General features: G+C 44.7%; 1 protein-coding gene across 2 annotated transcripts in view; it reads left to right on the top strand.

Annotated features, from left to right (window-relative positions):
- FAM13C (family with sequence similarity 13 member C) overlaps positions 1-21,254 on the top strand; it is a 126,694-nt gene that overhangs the window by 41,299 nt on the left and 64,141 nt on the right. For both annotated transcript variants that reach the window (XM_029059499.2, XM_029059498.2), the window contains exon 4: positions 17,556-17,619. In XM_029059499.2, the coding sequence (XP_028915332.1) occupies positions 17,556-17,619 (64 nt within the window). The remainder of the gene's footprint in view (positions 1-17,555; positions 17,620-21,254) is intronic.

Below are 21,254 nucleotides of genomic sequence, written 5' to 3'. Positions count from 1 at the left end.
AAGGGAGTGTGGATGATCTGCAACCACACTGTACTTTGAGCCCCGAGGAGCCTGAAATTCCCCTCCTGTAAGTCAGAGCACCCTCCTGATCTTGTTTTCATTTTGTGTATTCGGTATTTGTTAAGCACTCACTATGTGCCAGGCACTGTAACTAAGCGTTGGGTTGTCTAGTTGTGTTCTGTTCATGTTTGGGCAGGAGCATGGTCTAGTGGATAAAGGCTTGGCTTGGGAGCTAGTGGACCTAGGTTCTAATCCCAGCTCTGCACTTGCTTGCTGTGTGACCTAGGGCAGGTCATTTCACTTCTCTGTGCCTCAGTTTTCTCAACTGCAAAATGGGGATTTAATACTTTTCCCTCCTACTTAGATTGTGAGCCCCATGTGGAACCTCGTTATCTTGTATCTACCCCAGTGCTTAGTACAGAAGGGAAAGGGACCGTGTTTAAATCTCATCTGTGAATTCTCTCCTAGCACTTAACACAGTGTTTTACTCAATATGCACTAAAAAAATACTATTACTAGCAGTGTGGACTTGTGGGAAGACTACAGTCTGGAAGTCAGAGGCCCTGGGTTCTAATCCTGGTTCTGCCATCTGCCTGCACTGAGTTGGTGGGCAAATCACTTAACTTCTCTGTGCCTCAGTTCCCTCATCTGCAAAGTGGGGATTCAATATCTATTCTCCCTTCTTCTTAGACTGTGAGCTCCATGAAGGAGCTGATTATCTTCTATCTACTCAGATGTTCAGTACAGTGCTCATTATATAGTAAGTGCTTAACAAATGCCACACTTATTGCTACTCAGCACAGCTCATCACGATTTCTTGAAAAACAGCTCGAAGTCCTGTCCCCCTGATGGTCTCTCCCTCTCTTTCCTTCCTCTCTCCCTCCCTCCCTCTCCTTCCTCCCTCCCTCTCTCTTCTCTCTCTCTTCCCTCCCTCTCTCTTTCTTCCTTCCCTCCCTCTCTTTCCTCCGTCCCTCTCTCTTTCTTCCCTCCCTCCCTCTCTCTCTTCTCTCCCTCTCCTCCCTTCCTTCCTCATTCTCCTCCTTCCCTCTCATTTATTGAGTGCTTACTCTGTGCAGAGCACTGTACTATGCTTTTGGGAGTGTACAATATAACAAAATTGTCCCGTTCCCTGCCCACCAAGGCATATAGCCTACAACATATGTTAATATAAATTAGGGATAAGTACATAAGTGCTGTGGGGCTGAGAGTGGGGTGAATAAAGGGGGCAAATCCTAGTGCAAGGACAACGTGAAAGGGAGTGGGAGAAGAGGAAATGAGGGTTTAGTTGGGAAGATCAAATGTGGCACTCATAATATTTGTGCAAGGGCTAAGGAAATGGCTCCATCTTCAAGTGTGCGCATTTTGGAGAAGGTTGTCGTTGTAGCCACAGTCACCTTCAGAGTCACAATCTCCTTTTCAGCAGCAGCATCTTTGAATGTGAAGGATGGCTTTATATTATATGTCACCTCTGTCAGTCTTTGGGCAGTCTCACCTGTAGACCTTGAACTAGATCATCAGGTCATACTGTACTTTTAAATCAAGTTCAATAATGCTCACAGTAGATCTTAAATTCTTACTGGTGATGGGCCTAAACTCAGATTTAAAGCACCTACATTCCACAAACATAAAGGAATTGTAGTCTAACTTTCAAGCCTGTATGCTAGGTGTTAAAAGTAATAGAATGCGCTCTGAAGGGGAAAATGAAAATCAGCCTCCAAAATACTGTCAGAGGCAGTGCCACCTTCTGATGAGTCCAGGATGACTATGTAGTTGGCTTCTACTTCTCCCCATGGTCTGATTTTTTTGGCTGCTTCTTTTTGCATGCATACACCCCTCCCCCCCGCCCCCCCGCCACTCCCCCACCACCCCCCATGAAGGTTTGTTCCAGAGCAGAGAAAAATGCCCCAGTTCTGTTTGTTTTAAATACTTGTTAGAAGTTCCGGTGAAGATTGGAGGTAGGGCAGAAGCAGGGAGACTGGCTGAAATGTTTTGAAATCTGTACATTTTAATCTGTACGTGCATCCGGGTGTGTTTGGGCCCCACGTATATTTCTTCCATTTTGTCTGCTTTCTGAAACTCCTCAGGCAGAGGAAATGAGGGGGACTCTCCCACCGATTCAGAATCACAAAACCAGGGTCTGGGATGAGCCATGATTGTGAGCCGTAGCTCAAGCCCTTTGGATGAGAGAGGGTTTTTTTCATAACCTGAAAGAAGTGACTTGAGCATTTATACAGCTTGCTATGGGACGAAGGACAGAGTTATGCTTTATTGCACTCATTTGGAAAATTGGCTTTTAAGACTATTCCCAGAGTTTTACTTGAGACCCGAATCAATCAATCAGTTGTATTTATTGAGCACTTTCCGTGCAGAGAACATTGTCCTAAGCGTTTGGGAGAGTACAGTATAGCGGGAAGAGATGATCCTTTCCCTCAAGGAGATTGCAGGACCCGTACCTACCTTTTCATTCCATCAGGAATGAAATCATGGTCATCAGTGAGGTCAACCCTCAGTATAGGTGTTAATCCAAGCCACAAGATCTAAAAGTGACCAGCCTTCTGCACATCTGCATGGGACCCAAAGATTGCAAGAGAGGGATGACATGACCTGGGACTGTAAACTTGTTGTGGGCAGGGAGCTTGTTTACCAACTCTCTTGTACTCTCCCAAGCACTTAGTAGAGTGCTCTGCACTCAATAAATGTTCAGTAATTACCATTGATCGATTGGGACTATGGGGAATTTAGACGTTTACGTTTAAAATTAAAACTAGGATGTGTGTTTTTTTTCCTCCTCCCGCGCATGGCGATTTGGATGATTCAGAGAACAAAAACAAACACTTGAGTCCCCGTGAATCGAACGCCTGGAGTTGTGATTGAGAGCATCTACTTTCTTGGATGCACACTCCAAAATGGCAAAGTGAGAGAGAAGAATCCTTTCTGTGTGATCCCATTAGCTTCACTGGCAGCCTTCTGAGAACATTCCTTGCAAGCCTGACCGTCAGACCCACACTGACTGTGCCGATGCCAGAGACAAAGGAAATTGCAAGGCTGACTCACAAGGGTTCATAGTCTAAAATCAGCAAAGGGTGGAGGGGGAATCAGGGTTCAGGAAAGCAATTTAGCGTTTAGGGGAGTTCCTTAGACAATGTGTTTAACTCCACACCCTTCTAAGGCAGAAAACAACTCCACCCCATCCAATCGATTGAAAGCAACAGCTGATAGAGGACTTCTGAAGCTCTGTACCTGGTGGGAAAAGTGATTTTGTAGAGAGATATTTTTGTTGCCTCTTCTGCTCCCTAAACCTCATTTTACTCCACCCAAGCGGCTAGCCCTTCCAACCCCCTCTCCTTCCCCTCCCATAATCCTGTTTGGCTGCCCTTGGGGAAGGGAAATAGAAAGCATTTTGTTCTGGGGGAATTGGATCACTTTGAGCTCTGGCTCAGAAATAATAATAATATAATGTTAATTTGTGGAATTCATTAAGCACTTACTATGTGCCAAGCACTGTACTAAGGGCTGGGATACATACAAGAGAAGCAGATCAGATATAGTCCCTGTCCCATGTGGACAAAGGAGAACAAATATTTAATCCCCATTTCACATCTGAGAAAATGGAGGCATGGAGAAGTGATTTGCCCAAAGTCATACAGCAGGCACCTGATGAAATGAGATTAGAACCCAGATCCCCTGACTTCCAAACCCATTCTCTTTCTACTAGGCCCAGCTGATTCCCCTCAGTCAAGAATGGTCCATTCCTAAGGAATCTGAAAAGATCAGATTAGTTTTGTCCCTGGGAAGAATGGGAAGAGTCGAGATTGATCTTCTGAGGGCTTTGGGGTTAAGATGATCTCCTCAGTCTTCTCCTCCAACCCCCTGGGACCGCAGAACTGCCACTGGGTTTTCCCCAGAGGTACCCCCACTGAACATCCCCTGTTTCTCACGTGGCTAGTAACAACAGCTCATGTCACTGAGAAACAATGTGGCCTAGTGGGTAGAGCACGGGATTGGGAGTCAGGAGAACCTAGGTTCTAATCTGTCTGTGTCCCTTTTCTGTTGTGTGACCTTGGGCAGGTCATTTCACTTCTCTGTGTGTCAGTACCTCATCTATATAATGGGGATTAAGGCTGTGAGCCCTATGTTGGACAGGGACTGTGTCCATCCTGATTTGCTTGTATCCACCCCAATGCTAGGTACAGTGCCTGGCACAAAGCAAGCACTTTGCAAATGCCACAATTATTAGTATTAGGTCAGTCGATAACCCAGGGAAATTCTCTGCTGGCAGATCCCGCCCCCATCTGAAGAGTTTGGGCTGAACCATTTCAGAGTACAGGGCGCGAAATGGTGACGGAGACTCCTTGGCTGTAAGCTTCCACCTCTATGTGAAGACACCTGAGTGATCAATCACTCAGTGGTATTTACTGAGCACTCCTGAGAGCTAGGCACTAGAGTCCATTCATTCAATAGTATTTATTGAGCACTTACTATGTGCAGAGCACTGTACTAAGCGCTTGGAATGTACAAATCGGTAACAGATAGAGACAGTCGCTGCCCTTGGACGGGCCTATAGTCTTATCGGGGGAGACAGACAAGAACAATAACAATAAATAGGATCAAGGGGATGAACATCTCATTAAAACAATAGCAGATATCTATAAAAATGGGGGTGACACCTATTCCCCCTTCCACTGTGAGCCCCAACTTGTTCAGGGACTGTTTCTAATCTGATTGCATTTTGTTAACCTCAGCACCTAGTTTAATGCAACACACCTAGTAAGTGCTAAACAAATGCCCCAACTATTATTACATTCCCTGCCCTTAAAGTGCTTGCACATTAATGGAATCAAACAAAAATGATTTACAGATAGAGCCAAAGGAGATAGGAGGTTAAAGCAGGAAGCAGTCTAAACACATCAGAACAAAACAGTCCTCTCACCCATTACAGGCTGTTCCAATTTGTTTCCTTTTGCCACCAGTCTAGGCTGACCCTGGCTGAATAAACCAATTTCTACAGTTATTCCTGCATGTCAGTAGTTGGGTGCCAATTTAGCGAGGGGGTGGATTTGAAAGGGACACTTTCTCAGTAAAACCGGGTGAGGCAACGTGTTGATTCCGGCAGCGAAATCTAGGTTTCAGACTCATTATGGCCTCCTTAAGATTGATTTGGAAACTCCAGATTCCAAAAGAAAATGCCTGAGACTTTTATCCATCCTTTCCCCTCATAAACTGTGGGGATTTGTAAGCTCGTTCTCTAGCCTGTAAGCTTCTTGTGGGCAGGGGATATGTCTACCAACTCTGTTGTAATTTACTCTCCCAAGCACTTAGTACAGTGCTCTGCACACAGAAAGTGCTCAGTGAATACCACTGATTGATAAACACTAGGATGTCAGCTTCATAAAAGGCAGAATGATAGCTTAGATGAGGGTTTTTAAAGTACTATTAAGTGCTTACTATGTACCAGACTCTGTACTAAACACTGGGGTAGATAAAAAAATGCTGGTATTTAAGTGCTTACTATAGGAAGCAGCGCGGCTCAGTGGAAAGAGCCTTGGCTTCGGAGTCAGAGATCATGAGTTCGACTCCCGGCTCTGCCACTTGTCAGCTGTGTGACTGTGGGCAAGTCACTTAACTTCTCTGTGCCTCAGTTACCTCATCTGTAAAATGGGGATTAACTGTGAGCCTCATGTGGGACGACCTGATTACCCTGTATCTCCCCCAGAGCTTAGAACAGTACTCTGCACATAGTAAGCACTTAACAAAACCAACATTATTATTATTATTATGTGTCAGGTACTGGCCTAAGCACTGGACCTTAATTTGATACAGTGCTTTTATTACCAAAGTGTCCCACATTAAGTAGTTCATTTCAACCCTCATGACAGCCCTCTGAGGTAGGGAGACAAGGCAGGTATTAATATCCCCATTTACAGATGGGGAAACTGAGGTACAGGGAAGTTGTTACCCATGGTCACATGGCAGACTCGCAGCACAACTAGGACTCGAACCGGAGTCCTCCAGCTTCTAGATCGGTGCTCTGCCGCTTCGCCACACCCCTTCCCCTGCAAGCTAATCAGGTTGGACACAGTTCAGGTCCCACACTGGGCTCACAGTCTTAATCCCATTTTACTCTGAGACAGAGAAGTTAAATGAGTTGCCCAAGGTCGCACAACATAAAGGTGGTGGAGAAGCAGCATGGCCTAACGGATAGAACACAGGTCTGAAAGTCAGGAGGACCTGTTCTAATTGCGGCTCCACCGCTTGTCTGTTGTGTGACCTTGGACAACTCACTTAACTTCTCTGTGCCATAGCTGCGTCATTTATCAATCCATCAGTGGAATTGATTGAGCGCTTACTATGTGCAGAGCACTGTACTAAGCACTTGGTAGAGTACAATGTATGTGTGCCACATCTAGTTCTCTTGGGAACAAAAAGGGGCTCAGGAGCAGAGACACACCCGCTCCAAGGGCAAAATCACCTCTCAGATTCAGCATTGTGGGGCAACCCCCCATTAGCTTTGCCCCACGGCTTTTTGGACGGAAAGTACTGGGTCCACCCTTTTGAGTTGGAAAGGAACCTCATTGGAAGCAAGATGGCCGCTCCTCTCCCTGCCCTCAGCTGGCGGGGACCTGTGGATTCCCATCATCATTCGTGGATGGAAGGGTGAGCTGGGACTTCTCTCCCCTCCCACTCTTTGGTGCCTGTGGTGGTAACTCACCCCTTTTCCTGCCCAGCGTGACTAGCCTGCCTTGGTACCATTTCTACTGGCTGATGGAGATCGGGAGATGTACCAAGAGGCACGTACACTGATAGGAGTGAGAGGGACTGTAGGTTAGGGAAAGCACCTGGGCTTGGTGGTGGGGGTGAATGCAGCCCTTGTCCTGAGAGCATTAGCTCATTGTGAGCAGGGAAACATGTCCATTTATTCTTGTACCGTACTCTCCCGAGTGCTTAATACAGTGCTGTGCACTAAGTGCTAAAAAACGACGACTGACTGACTGACTGGTTGCAATCCCTATGGATGTTGGAGAAGAGGAAGGCACCTTATCTACTCTCGGCTGAACGTCGGAGTCTTTCTCTCCCCTCTCTTTCTCTCTACCTCTCTCTTATTTTTCTCCCCTTTCTAACAGAAAACAGAAATGTAAGGACACAAGTAACCTAACGTTTTTATTATTTCACAGTCGCAAATCCACAGTGACGTAAAAGCTGCTAATGTGTGTTTAAATTGTATGATTTGCTCTTTCCTCATCAAATACTCAAAGGTTTTATTTGGTTTGGCTCTGTAACATGAAAGGGTTGCCGACTTCTGTTTTATAAATCTGATGCGCTGCATTCTGCTTATGCTTAAGAGAAAAAGCGGCTCTACAACTGGATCAGTCGGAGGACCCATCCACACAATGGCAACAGATCGTTTGTGGGAACAGTATGATTGTTGCCCTCCTGGCAACTTTTTTGGCTGCATCAAGAAGCAGAGTGGCTTAGCGGATACAGCACAGTCCCGGGAGTCAGAAGGACCTGAATTCTAATCCCCTCTCTGCCTCTTGTCTGTTGTGTGACCTTGGACAAATCACTTCACTTCTCTCTGCCTCAGTTCCCTCATCTGTAAAATGGGGATTGAGACTGTGAGCCCCATGTGGAACGGGGACTGTGTCCAACCTGATTAGCTGGTGTCTACCCCAGTGCTTAGAACTATGCTTGACACACAATGAGTGCTTAACAAATGCTGTCATGATTATTATTATACATATCTTTTCCCATGGTCTTGCTACTCATCTTTTTATTTGACTCTTTCCAAAGCATCTAGCGTCACTAACTTTTTCATTTCATATCTCTACGCCTGCCTTCTAATAAGCTGTTATGGACTGCCTATTCAAGGTTTTAACCAAGTCTTCTTCTACACCCATTTCTCCTGCAATATAGGGGTCTAATTCCTGCAGATCCCCCTATTAAGGAGAGCGCTCACTACAGTACCCTCATCCGATGCTACATGCAAGCACCCAGACATACGTGGTTGGAAGAACACTTCTTAATGCTGTTGTCGTGTGCTCTCCAAACACACTGGGAAAACGTGTGTTCGGACAGAACTGAGGCATCTGTTGAGATTGCTTCTTGCCCAACTTCCTGTGGTAACAGACTCCATATTCTTACCACCTTCAGGAGAAGCAGCTTGGCCTAGTGGAAATCAATCAAATATATTTATTCAGCACTGTCTGCACTTTGATCTGTGACCTTTGGACATTTGACATTAGCCCCCCCAACAAACCCCACAGCACTTATGCACATAGCTTTAAGTGATTCATTGTAAATTATTTATATTACTGTATATCTCCCCCTCTAGACAGAGAAGCAGCGTGGCTCAGTGGAAAGAGCCCAGGCTTGGGAGTCGGAGGTCATGGGTTCTAATCCCGCCTCCGCCGCTTGTCCGCTGTGTGACCCTGGGCAAGTCACTTGACCTTTCGGTGCTTCAGTTACCTCATCTGTAAAATGGGGAAGACTGTGAGCCCCACGTGGAACAACCTGATTCCCCTGTATAATAATAATGTTGGTATTTGTTAAGCGCTTACTATGTGCCGAGCACTGTTCTAAGCACTGGGGTAGACACAGGGGAATCAGGTTGTCCCACGTGGGGCTCACAGTCTTAATCCCCATTTTACAGATGAGGGAACTGAGGCACCGAGAAGTTAAGTGACTTGCCCAAAGTCACACAGCTGGCAAGTAGAGCTGGGGTTTGAACCCATGACCTCTGACTCCAAAGCCCATGCTCTTTCCAGTGAGCCACGCTGCTACCCCAGCACTTAGAACAGTGCTCGGCATATAGTAAACGCTTAACAGATACCAACATTATTATTATTAAACTCATGGGCAGGAATCCCATCTGCTAATTCAGTTGTATCATACTCTCCCAAATGCTTAGTACAGTGCTCTGCACATAGTAAGGGCTATACTAAGTCCTTGGGAGAATACAGTAAAACAGAAGGTAGGCACTTCTGTACGTTGGAAAGAGCCTGGGTCTGGCTGGGAGTCAGAGGACCTGGCTTCTGCTGCTAACTGCATGATGACCTTGGGTGGTCACTTCACTTTTCTGTGCTTAGGTTCTTTCATGTACAAAATGGGGATTCAGTACCTGTTCTCCCTCCTTCTTAGATTGTGAGTCTCATGAAAGACCTGATTATCCTGTATCTATCCCAGCGCTTAGTACAGTGCCTGAAATCTAGTAAGCACTTAAAAAAAACATTATTATTATTAGCAGTAGTAATATTACCACCCAATGTGTGGAAAAAAAATTCTTTTGGCTTGTTTGGAATCTACCATCTTCAACCTCTAGTGAATGGTTCCATCGCTCTGGGATTGAGGTAGGGGGGCCTTAAAGGAAAGACCCAGGTTTGGGAGTCAGAAAAGCCAGGTTCTGCCCCAGGCTCTGCTAACTTGCCTGCTGTCTGGCTTTGGGCAAATCATTTCTCTGGGCTTCAGTGTCCTTATCTAAAATGGGAATAAAAAAAATCCATTCTCTCTTTCTCTCCCTCTTACACTGTGAGCTTCCTGGGGAGCAGGAACTCTGTTCCAGCTGATTATCTTGTATCTATCCTAGCATTCAGCATAGGGCTTGGCTCCTAGATACTTAATCTATACCACAGTTATTATCGTCGTTATAACAATTCCATGTTGGCTCATCCACACCCTTTAGGCTTTTGTTAACATCAATTGCCTTCCCATTCAGGCTGCATCTTTCAGAATATAGAGCCCTGATATTATCAGTCCATCTTCACATCAAAGCTGCTTTATTTCCTATATCATTTTAGTGATCAGTACCTTCCTCAGATTCGATGACTACACTACACTACACTACATACACTATTCCGGTTGGAGACAAATCCATTACTAAGACCCTTAAAAGGTTTTTTGTGTTGTTTTTTCATGCGGTATTGTGAGAGAGAAGACAGAGGTGCTCTGAAAGTTTTAATTAGGCTTTTGAGGGCTTTAAATAAAACCATGGCAACTCAGTTACTTGCTACTGGGTTACAATCAAGTCATGTGCAGCTTCTGTGCTTGGTTAATTTGTATTCTTCAAGCAGTACAAGGGGTGGTTTCATCCCCAGAGTTCACCTGTTACTGCTGTTTCCGTAACCACTCTGGACGTTTTTTCTCAGCTGTCAGCACCTCAGCCCCACATTCGGCTCCAAGCGACTCAATGCGGATGGGATGCAAGCCCAATCCAAACTAGGTTGCCTATGCGTCTACTATGAGTCATGAAGACCGCATAAAGCTGCAGCATATTGGCATGCAAAAAAACCCAAAAAACTGTAATCATCCTGCTTCTTTGAGGATGTCCCAGATAGAGTCACATGAACTAGGACAGAGTGGAAAATGCCAAAGCAAAAACCTCAGTCCTGACCCATGAGGCACCAAAGACTACCCTTTGTGGCATTCATTGTTTTCAGTGCCAGGCACTGCTGTTTTTTGGGTTTTTTTTAATGGCAGTTGTTAAGCACTTACAATGAGCCAGGCACTGTACTAAGCGCTGGAGTAGATAGAAGTTAATCATGTTAGACACAGTCCATGTCCCATAAGGGTCTCACAGTCTCAATCCCCATTTTACAGATGATGTAACTGAGGCACAGAGAAGTGAAGTGATTTGCTCAAGATCACATAGCCAAGTGACAGAGCCGAAATTAGAACCCAGGTCTTTCTGACTCCCAGGCCTGTGCTCTATCCACTAGGCAACACATGCCACGAGTCTTGATTCTCCGATTGATCGGGGTTTTAATGATCCATGATCCAGCTGTATTATTTTACTAGTTTCCTCATCTGTAGAATTAGGGTAACTTGCTCTGGAACCCAGAAAACTGGTGAGAGCTGATGAGAAATTATCTGCCCAGATGGAAGAAAAAACTTCAAAGTATAAAAGCATTAGGGGGCAGGATTGTTGCTAACAGTAATCAGGATTTCTTTCCCTTTGTGCTTGTGTCTATAAATAGAGCTATTGTGAGAGTAAAAAGAACACCACATTCACAGCAGTAGCCTCTTGGAGATACACATCTTGTTTTAAAGTGGATTTCAGGAAATAACAATCTAGCAACCATCAGTTAAGTATACTCCAGCATAATACCAGGACTGCTCTATAGGAGAGGTTCGTTTTAAAGATGCAGTACACTCTAAATCTCAAGACGGGATGAGGATGAAAATAACCCTGTGGAGATTTTTCTTTATTGTGTCTGTTAACTGCTTACTATGTGTCAAACACTGTCCTAAGTACTGGCTTAGGTACAGGTTAATTATGTCAGACACATTCCCGATCCTAAATGGGACTCTGTCTAAATTGGAGGGAGAACAGGTATTTAATCTCCATTTTACAGTTGAGGAAACTGAGACACAGAGGAGTTGAGTGACTTGCCCAAGGTTGCAGAGCATGTAATCGGCGGAACTAGTTTTAGAACCCAGGTCCTCCGACTCCCAGGACTGGGCTTTTTCCTCTAGACCATGTTGTTTCTTTTCTGATCAGAACCCTAAATAATGCCTTTCTTCAACGATTATTGCCTGTTGTTTTTGTTGCTATTCTTGATTCTTTACTCCCCCTACCCCTAACCTCCAAGGATTCGTCGTGGGCAAGGATTGTCACTATTGTTGTATAATACTTTCCCAAGCGCTTAGTACAGTGCTTTGCATGATTGAATGAATGAATGCTCTATCTTCCTTATTTGTTATCTGCGTTAATTCAACAAGCCCAAGACTGAGCCTCTCAAACCCTGTCCTCTTCCGGACTTTCCTTTCACCGTGGACGGCACGACCATCTCTCCCATCTCACAAGCCCACGACCTTGGGGTCATCCTCGACTCTGCTCTCATTCACCCCGCACATCCAATCCATCACCAAAACCTGCCCGTCTCACCTTCACAACGTCGCCAAGATCCTCTCTTTCCTCTCCATCCAAACTGCTACCTTGCTGGTACAATCTCTCATAATAGCCCATCTGGATTATTACATCAGCCTCCTTTCTGATCTCCCATCCTCCTGTCTCTCCCCGCTTCAGTCTACATTTCACTCCATTGCCCGGACTATCTTTCTGCAGAAACGCTCTGGGCATGTCACTCCCCTCCTCAGAAATCTCCAGTGGTTGCCCATCTACCCTCACATGAAGCAAAAACTCCTCACTATTGGCTTCAAAGCTTTCCGTCACCTTGCCCCCTCCTACCTAACCTTCCTTCTCTCCTTCTACAGCCCACCCCACACACTCCGCTCCTCTGCCGCTATCCTCCTCACGGTGCCTCGTTCGCGCCTGTCCTGCCGTCGACCTCGGCCCACGACCTACCTCCGGCCTGAAATGCCCTCCCCGCTCTCATCCGCCAAACTAACTCTCTTCCCCTCTTCAAAGCCCTACTGAGGGCTCACCTCCTCCAGAAGGCCTTCCCAGATTGAGCCCTTCCTTTCTGCTCCTCCTCCCCTCCCCATTGCCTACTGCTCTACCCCCTTCCCCTCTCTACAGTACTTGTGTATATTTGTACATATTTATTATTCTATTTATTTTATTAACGATGTGTATATATATATATATATATCTGTGATTCTAGTTATCTATTTTGATGGTATTGATGCCTGTCTACTTGTTTTGTTGTCTGTCTCCCCCTTCTAGACCGTGAGCCTGTTGTTCGGTAGGGATTGTCTCTGTTGCCGAATTGTACTTTCCAAGGACTTAGTACAGTGCTCTGCACACAGTAAGCGCTCAATAAGTACGATTGAATGAATGAATCTTATCTACAGAGTGAAACTCTTCCTCCAGGGACTCGACCTAGCCCATCTCACAAACCCCAGCCTCCTCATTTCTCAGCTGGGGCTGCTGTGGAAGGTGGAGTGAAGAAATCTTTGATCTTGTATTGTACTCTCTCAAGCATTTAGTAGAGTGCTCTGCACACAGTAAGCATTTAATAAATACAATTGAATGAATGAATGAATAACCTACTGCTGCCTGTGACCTAGGAGGAGTCTGGATCACATCCATGACTTTCAGCTCAAAGTTCCACCTCCCCCTTCCCCAGTGCCACCCCCCGCTCAGAGGGTGTGACAACTCTGTAACTATAGTTTGTAGAGACCTGGTTGGACAATTCTATAAAGTGCCACTGAGTGAGATTGAGAAGTAGCATGTCCCGTATGGATCGAGCATGGGCCTGGGAGTCAGAAGAACCTGGACTCTAATCCCAGCTAGGTTACCTGTCTGCTATGTGATCTCGGGCAAGTCACTTCATTTTTCTGTCCCTCAGTTACCTCATCTGTAAAATGGGGATTAAGACTGTGAGCCCCATATGGGACAGGGACTGCGTCCAACCTGATAATCTTTTATCAGCGCTTAGAACCGTGTTTGAGACATAGTAAGTGCTTAACAAATACCATCATTATAATTATTATTATTATTGATGTTGTTGTTATTATTGCTATCATCTCCAAGGATAATGTTTCATTTGTTTCCTAAAGCAAAGTATGCCAAACTGTTGTGGAACCATTGATTGTTGCTTTTTCTGTTTTGTCGCATTTTCTCAGGGTTGCCTTTCTACCCTTTCCTTCTTAGATTGTGAGGCCTCTGTGGGCCAGGTATTCTGTCTGATTCAATAATCTTGAATGTTTTCCCTACCCTTAAGAATACATCATTCAGCTTAACCAATGTCAGAAATGATGATGATGGAATATCAGCCAATCTGGAGTATTTCTTAGTGGGCAAGGTCAGGACTGAGAATCTGTGTGAGGGAAATGATTACAGTAACAGTGTTATTAATAATAATTATTATTATGTTATTGTTAAAAATAATAATTATGTTATTGTTAAGCACCTCCTACGTGCCAGGCACTATACTAAGCGCTGAAATGGATATAAGCAAATTGAGTTGGACACTGTCCCTGTCCCACATGGGGCTCACAGTCTCAATCCCCAGTTTACAGAAGAGGTGACAAAGGCAGAGAGAAGTAAAGTGACTTGCTCAAGATCATCCACAGAGATGAGTGGTAGAGCTGGGATTAGAACACATGACCTTCTAATTCCCAGGCCCGTGTTCTATCCACTATGTCATGCTGCTTCTCAACTGGCAGGGAAAAGAGAGTGAGAGTGGTCCTATCCTAAAACATTATTACTACAGTCTAATCCTTCATCCAGGTTCTCAGTCCTGAAATTTCAGGACTGAAGCTCATTCTTTTGTTCTTGAGGCGAAATTCTATCATTAATTTTGTTTTCTAGGAAGTCAAACTATGTACTAGTTGTAGGCCGGAAGATCCTTTCATAATCTGCATGGGTCAGGGGGAGGATGGGAGATAAGAACCATCGTTGGCTTGTCAATTTATATTTAAAGGACTTTAGCACATGACCACTTCTACTCACTCATGCAGAGTGCAATGAGAAGGCAAGAGCTTTTACACATGGATGAAACATTTATGGCTAGAGTTTCCATTACATAGGGCTATAGCTGGACCTATAACCCAACAAGAGGTTTCTTGGTAGCCACTGCAGCCTTCTCTGCCCAAGTTAGCCAGCTTCTTTTCCCAAGGGCAGGGACTGTCTCTATCTGTTACCGATTTGTACATTCCAAGTGCTTAGTACAGTGCTCTGCACATAGTAAGCGCTCAATAGATACTATTGAATGGAGTCTGGCTGGGCCTGTCCACCTCATAGAAACCCCCCAAGTGGTTCTTTGATCAGAAACCTTCATTACCAATGACGTAGTCAGTCCCAGAAGGCGTTACCTTGCAAAGTCAGGACTAGAACCTAGATTTCTCCTTCCCTCTAGACTGTAAGCTTGTTGTGGGCAGAGAACGGATCTCCTAACTCTGTTATATTGTACTCTTTCAAGCGCTTATTATGGTGCTCAGAACATAGTAAGTGCTCAGTAAATGTGATTGTTTGATTTCCAGAGCTGTGCTTTTTCTTGTAGCGACACCAGGACTAAATATCAGAAATTGCTTTGAACACATTTCGAACTGCTGATTAGCATTGATATCGTTATTTCTGACCAAACAATTTAATGAAGCTTCATCAGTTGTCTGTTAGCTAGTTGGAGGGCAGATTTGCACTTACATTTTACGGATGAGGAACCCAAAATAGAGAGAGAAAGGGATAGGGAGAATGAGTAAGTGAATTTCTCATAAGTGTAGTATGTACAGGACTCCAGAATTGACATCCTGACCAGGGTTATAGCTCCTAGACAAGGTTTTAAATAATCTTTTCTCCAAGGCATCAAATACTGCAAGGTTGGTGTGCCATAAAAAAGGCTGATTTAAATTATTTCATTCCCTGGAAACAGTGGGCTGAGGAATATGGCCGGTGGTTAATGCTGATGTCTTTATTTGCAGGGGATAGTTCTGGTATTTATTAAACACTTACTATATACCAAATATTGTGCTAAGTGCTGGGGCAAATGCAAGCATAATAGATGAGGCAAACCCTGTCCAGCGTAAGGTTTACAATCTTCATGTGGAGTAGACAAAGAAAGATAAGAACAGTGGATGGCATGGGTGTGGCCCACCTGAGGAAGCCAGACTCTGATTTTCAGGTTGACTTTTTAACTAAATTAAGCACAGTTTCTCCTCTCAGAAGCTCTCCCTTGAAATGGAAATCTTGACAAACTTCACTTCTGCCTCAGGGAGAAGTGTGGGGGAGAAAGTGAGATAAGAGAAGGAAGAAAATTGAGATATGGATTCCAGTTTATTTTACTTTCAGTCCAGCTTTAAATCCCTCAGTTGTCTTGATTCCTCACTTAGCTACTCTCAGCGTGGCTCAGTGGAAAGAGCTCGAGCTTGGGAGTCAGAGGTCATGGGTTGGAATTCCGGCTCCTCCACTTGTCAGCTGTGTGACTGTGGGCAGGTCACTTAACTTCTCTGGGCCTAAATTCCCTCATCTGTAAAATGGGGATTAACTGTGAGCCTCACGTGGGACAACTTGATTACCCTGTATCTACCTCAGCGCTTAGAACAGTGCTCTGCACTTAGTAAGCGCTTAACAAATACCAGCATTACTCTCCTATTACGACCCACACTTCTAATGCTAGCCTCACTGTACCTCTATCTCATCTAACTCACCTCTGACCTCCTACCTGCCTCTAGCTTGGAATGCCCTCCCTCCTCATATCCAACAGACAATTGCTCCCCCCCGCAACCGCTTCAAAGCCTTATTGAAGGCACACCTCCTCCAAGAGGCCTTCCCTGATTAAACCCTCCCACTGCCTTTTGAGTAATCTTGACTTGCTTCCTTTATTCATCCCTCTCTCCCCCCCAGCCCCACAGCATTTATGTACACATCTGTAATCTATTTATATCTGTCAGTCTCCCCCTCCAGACTGTAAGCTAACTGTGGGCAGGGAATGTGCCTGTTTATTGTTGCATTGTACTCTCCCAAGGGCTCAGTGCTCTGCACCCCAAAAGTTCTCATTAAATTCGAGATTGACTGACAGCCTCAGAGTTGAGCTTGTTAATGGCCAAATGAATGTTTTCAGAGAAAGGCTTTGAGCTCTTTTGAGGTAGGCACTTCGCAATGACAGAGCAATTCTATTTTTAGCGTCTCCTAGCCCTGGGGAAAGTGCTACATGCTTCTTAAAACTCCCAGACACTTTGATTCTCTAGACTTTAAAGGATATTTTGAACCACTCAAATTGTCTCTTCTGGTTGGGTGGGTGGATTTTGGCTTTCTCCCTTCCCACAAAGATGATCCTACAGATGAGAGGAAACCACTGTCGTTGTTTTCATTTTCTTATCAGCTCTTTCCTTTTACCCTTTGATGTAAATTGTTTCTATGGCTACCAGGGTCTCTCAGATGAGTGGGTTTTGCTACATCCAGGATCATACTGGATTTCTGGACAATATTGTACTAAATTTTTAAATAGTTTACTTTGAGCATTGGAATTAATCATGTTTAATGCCAAATCATCGAAATGGAGGCCAAACAATTGTTACAAAATTAAACCACCCCCTTAATTTTGCACATTGATTTTATGACTTGCATATGGAATTAAAAACACATTTTTATATAGATATTTATATTATTTTGCCCAATAAGATAGCCACTCTGGAAAAGGAAATCCTCATTTTTACGAATTCAGGAGAAGGATGACTGTTTTAAGTAGATCTCTGTATAAACCATGTGTAAGATGGTATGTGAGGGACAGGAGAAAATTTCCAACGGAAACATTGCAGCCTCCTAATTCCTCTTTTCTGGGTAAATTTGGATTGACAGTCAGTGGGGTTAGGGAAGGCTAGGCCCTGACGTCTAGCTAAGAAGCAGCGTGGCCTCGTGGAAAGAGCACCGACCTGGGAGTCAAAGGACTTGTGTTCTACCCCCAGCTCCACCACTTGTCTCCTTTATAACCTTGGGTAAGCCATTTAACTCCTCTGTGCCTCAGTTGCCTCCTATGTAAAATGGGGATTAAGGCTGTGAACCCAGTGTAGGACATGGACCGTATCCAACTTGATTATCTTGTATCTACTCCAGTGCCTAATACAGTGCCTGGCACATAGTAAACCCTTAACAAATACTATTTTTAAAAAAATGTTCATAATCTCTGCTGAAGGATGCCAATTTTCATTTTGTTTTGTAGAACTGACCAGCGAACTGCTGTTTCTCCAAAGGATGTTCCTGAGCTTGTGCAAGACTTAGATGAGGTAAGTTTTTGTTAATACCTTAGATGCAACGCCAGTGACATTTGATTGGGAGTGTTTTTGTTTTGTCTCTTCTCCTAGCCAAAGCAGTATGTTTGGATAAATTTCTATCTTTTTTCAAGAGGCACTTTACTCTCGAGTTAAAATTCTAAGGTAGTCTTCCTTTGTTCCGGTAAATATTTCCCATCTCCGGAACCGGCCCATTAGATGTTAGGTGAAGGAATATGCTAGATGTGCCCTGGATCTAACCCAAATCTAGAAGCTCAGTATTCTCTAGTGGCATGGTAGTTGTGATCTAATGCCTACATATGGGTTCTTGAGAGAGAGCTTGTAGTCGACAAAGTCGGCATTTGCAATCCTCTGTTTTAATCGGAAGTAAGCGGATGTATTCCGATTCCCTCCGCCACCCCAACTTCCTATTGTCCTCACATTTATGCATATTTCATGAAGTTAATGCCTTCATTTCTGATGTCATATTGCCACTTCTAGTGGGGCTGTATGCTGACAAACAATATTGAAAGCAAACAGTTTCTTGGCTAGGGCAAATGCGTGATTTAGACAACTTACACTTCCTGGTGAATTCTCATTTTACACCTATCCAACAAGATAGCTTTCCTAGGCAGTAGAGGCAATATAAGAACTCAAATATGGGGGTGTTTCATGAATGCAGCTGGAGCCCTTGATGGCGCTTCATGAGCACATTTCCAAAACAGAGCTCCTTATATTCCCACCCAAACCCTGTCCTCTCCCTGCCTTTTCCATCACTGTTGACAATACCACTATCCTCCCTATCTCTCAAGCCCATAAGCTTGGCATTACCCTCAACTCATGTCTCTCATTCAACCCATATATTCAAGGTTACCAAATCTTGTTGGTTCTACCTACACAGCATCACTAAAATCAACTCTTTCCTTTCCAACCAAATTGCTATTATACTGATTCAAGCGCTTATTCTATCCTACCTAGACTACTGCATCAGCCTTCTTTCTGACTCCCCTGCCTCCTGTTTCAACCAACTCCACTCCTTACTTCACTCTCCTGGCTGGATCATTTTTCTAAAAAAAGACCCTTCAGTTCACCTCTTCCCGCTCCTCAAGAACCTACAGTGGTCGTCCATCCACCTCCGCATCAAACGGAAACACTTTCCATCAGCTTTGAAGCATTCAATCATCTTTCCCCCTGCTACTTTACCCCACTGATGTCCTACTACTGCCCAATCTACACACCTAGCTCCTCTAATGCCAGCTGGCTCACTGCAATCTCATCTATCTTGCCACTGACCCCTTTCCCAAGTCCTCCCCCTGGCCTGAAACTTCTTGCCCCCCCATATAATAGTAATAATGATGATATTCAAGTGCTTACTATGTGCCAAGCACTGTTCTAAGCACTGGGGTAAATACAAGATAATGAGGTTGTCCCATTTGGGGCTCGCAGTTTTAATCCCCATTTTACAAATCAGGTAATTGAGGCACAGAGAAGTGAAGTGGCTTGCCCAAGGTCACACAGCAGACGAGGCGGAAGTGGGACTAGAACCCACATCCTCTGACTCCCAAGCCCATGCTCTTTCCACTAAGCCACACTGCTTCTCCCTATTATTTATAAATATGCTTCCTTATTTATTTTAATGCTTCTGTCCCCCTCTAGAATATAAGCACCTTGTGGGTGGGGAACCTCTTTCCCAATACTGTTGCACTGTACTCTTCGAAGAGCTTAGTACAGTGCACTGCACCCAGTAAGCACTCAATAAATACTACTGATTTGCACAGCTACAGTCCTCTATAGTTGTGCTTTTTCCACTTTTTGAATTTCTTTTTCCTTAATTTGCTCCCATGTAAATAATCTTCATGTCCTGTACTTAAAAAGTCCATGTTTCAGGTGCAGAACCAGTGATTTTGAGACTGGATTTTGTGAAGGACTCATGCATTATCAAATAAACCAGTGTTGCAGACGCCCCTTGATGGTTCTAACATTGAACACGGACTACAGGTTTTGATGGTGGGGAATCACACATGTTGATGGATTGAGAGATTCAGGCAAAGAATAAAGAAACTTCTAACTTAACACAGTCCCTGAACCACAAGGGATTCCTAGTCTTAATCCCTATTTTACAGATGAAGAAACTGAGCCACAAATTAAATGACTTACCCAAAGTCACACAGTAGACAAGTGACAGAACTGGGATTAGAACCCGCATCCCTCTGACTCCCAGGCCCATGTTCTATCCACTAGGGCATGCTGCTGCTTGTGCTATGGATGTTTAGCTTTATTTTCCAGTGAGACTGTCCTAATCCATCAATTAATGATATTTATTGAGCACTTCCCATGTGAAGAGAAGGGAAGCAACAGGCCCTAGTGGATAGAACACAGGCCTGGGAGTCAGAGGGATCTGGATTCTAATCTCAGCTCCTCCATTTGTATGCTCTGTGACCTTGGGCAACTCTCTTCATTTCTCTATACCTCATTTCCCTCATCGATAGAACGGGGATAAGATTATGGGATATGAAATGTGTCCCGCGTGATTTGCTTGGATCTACCCCAGCACTTAGTACATCACCTGGTACGTAGATAACACATAATAAATGCCCTAAAAAAAAAAAAAAAGAGCACTGCACGAATCTGGCTGCAGATCTATTTTTCAGGGTAGGTGGTGGTTGCTACTCTTCCTGTTAGTGTCAAAAACTACGGCAGGAGCAGCCGAACCTCAGGAACTCGAGAGCCGTAAACCAAACACTTCCTGTGGCCGGGAGCTGGGATGATGAGAGCGGGAGGGGGCCGTTCAGGGAAAGGGAAGGGCGGGTGGGTGACAGCAGTCATTTTGGGGGTCAGGAGGAAGAGGTGATGGCAGTGAGACAGTTAACTGTGGTGGCTACTGGGGGTGGGGCCGGGCCCCACATCCCTCTCCAGCCTGGGGTTTTGTGTGAGCGGGGAGTCACTGCTGTTGTGGCCAAGAGGCTGAGTCCTGCTGCCACAGTGAAATCATAGCTGATGAGGCACATGTGTACAAGCCACCCAGCGAGTGAAGAGCCACATGGGGCCTGGCCCATTCCTGTCATGATAATAAGTACGCAGTTTGTTACGAGCTTACTCTTACTTAGTACTGTACTACGCCCAGGAGCAGATAGAAGTTAATCAGATGAAACACTCTTCCCTGTCTCACATGGACCTCACTGTCTAAGTGGAAGGGAGAACTGATATTTAATCCCCCATTTTACAGGTGAAGAAATTGAGGCCCAGAAAAGTGGAGTGGCCTAAGGAAACACAGGGAGCAAGTGGCACAGTGGGGATTAGAAGCGAGATCCTCCAACCCCCAGGCCTGCATTCTTTCCACTAAGCTACCCTGCTTCCCGGTATACTGTGACATTGTTTTACGCCTTTGGTTTATGTCCCTATAGCTTTTTCAGTTGTCTCCAGCAACTGGCACCGCAAATAACCGCAACATTTATTTTATTTGTTAGGTTTTTTTTTTTTCATTAGTGGCCATTCTGAAATTTGGTCAGTCTCCTCGCTGGATGTGACAAGCTTTGGGCTTGAATACAAGCCTCGGATGGGCATTTTTAAGCATTAAGCACAGAGCTCTCCAATCCAGCTGGATCCCAAACTTCACGTTATATTTTCTCCAATCTGGAAGCTGACATCTT

The sequence above is a fragment of the Ornithorhynchus anatinus genome, chromosome 3 (assembly GCF_004115215.2).
Source record: "Ornithorhynchus anatinus isolate Pmale09 chromosome 3, mOrnAna1.pri.v4, whole genome shotgun sequence".
Classification (NCBI taxonomy): Eukaryota; Metazoa; Chordata; class Mammalia; order Monotremata; family Ornithorhynchidae; genus Ornithorhynchus; species Ornithorhynchus anatinus.
Note: the sequence above shows the minus strand (reverse complement) of the source record. Positions and strands in the feature narration are given on the sequence as shown.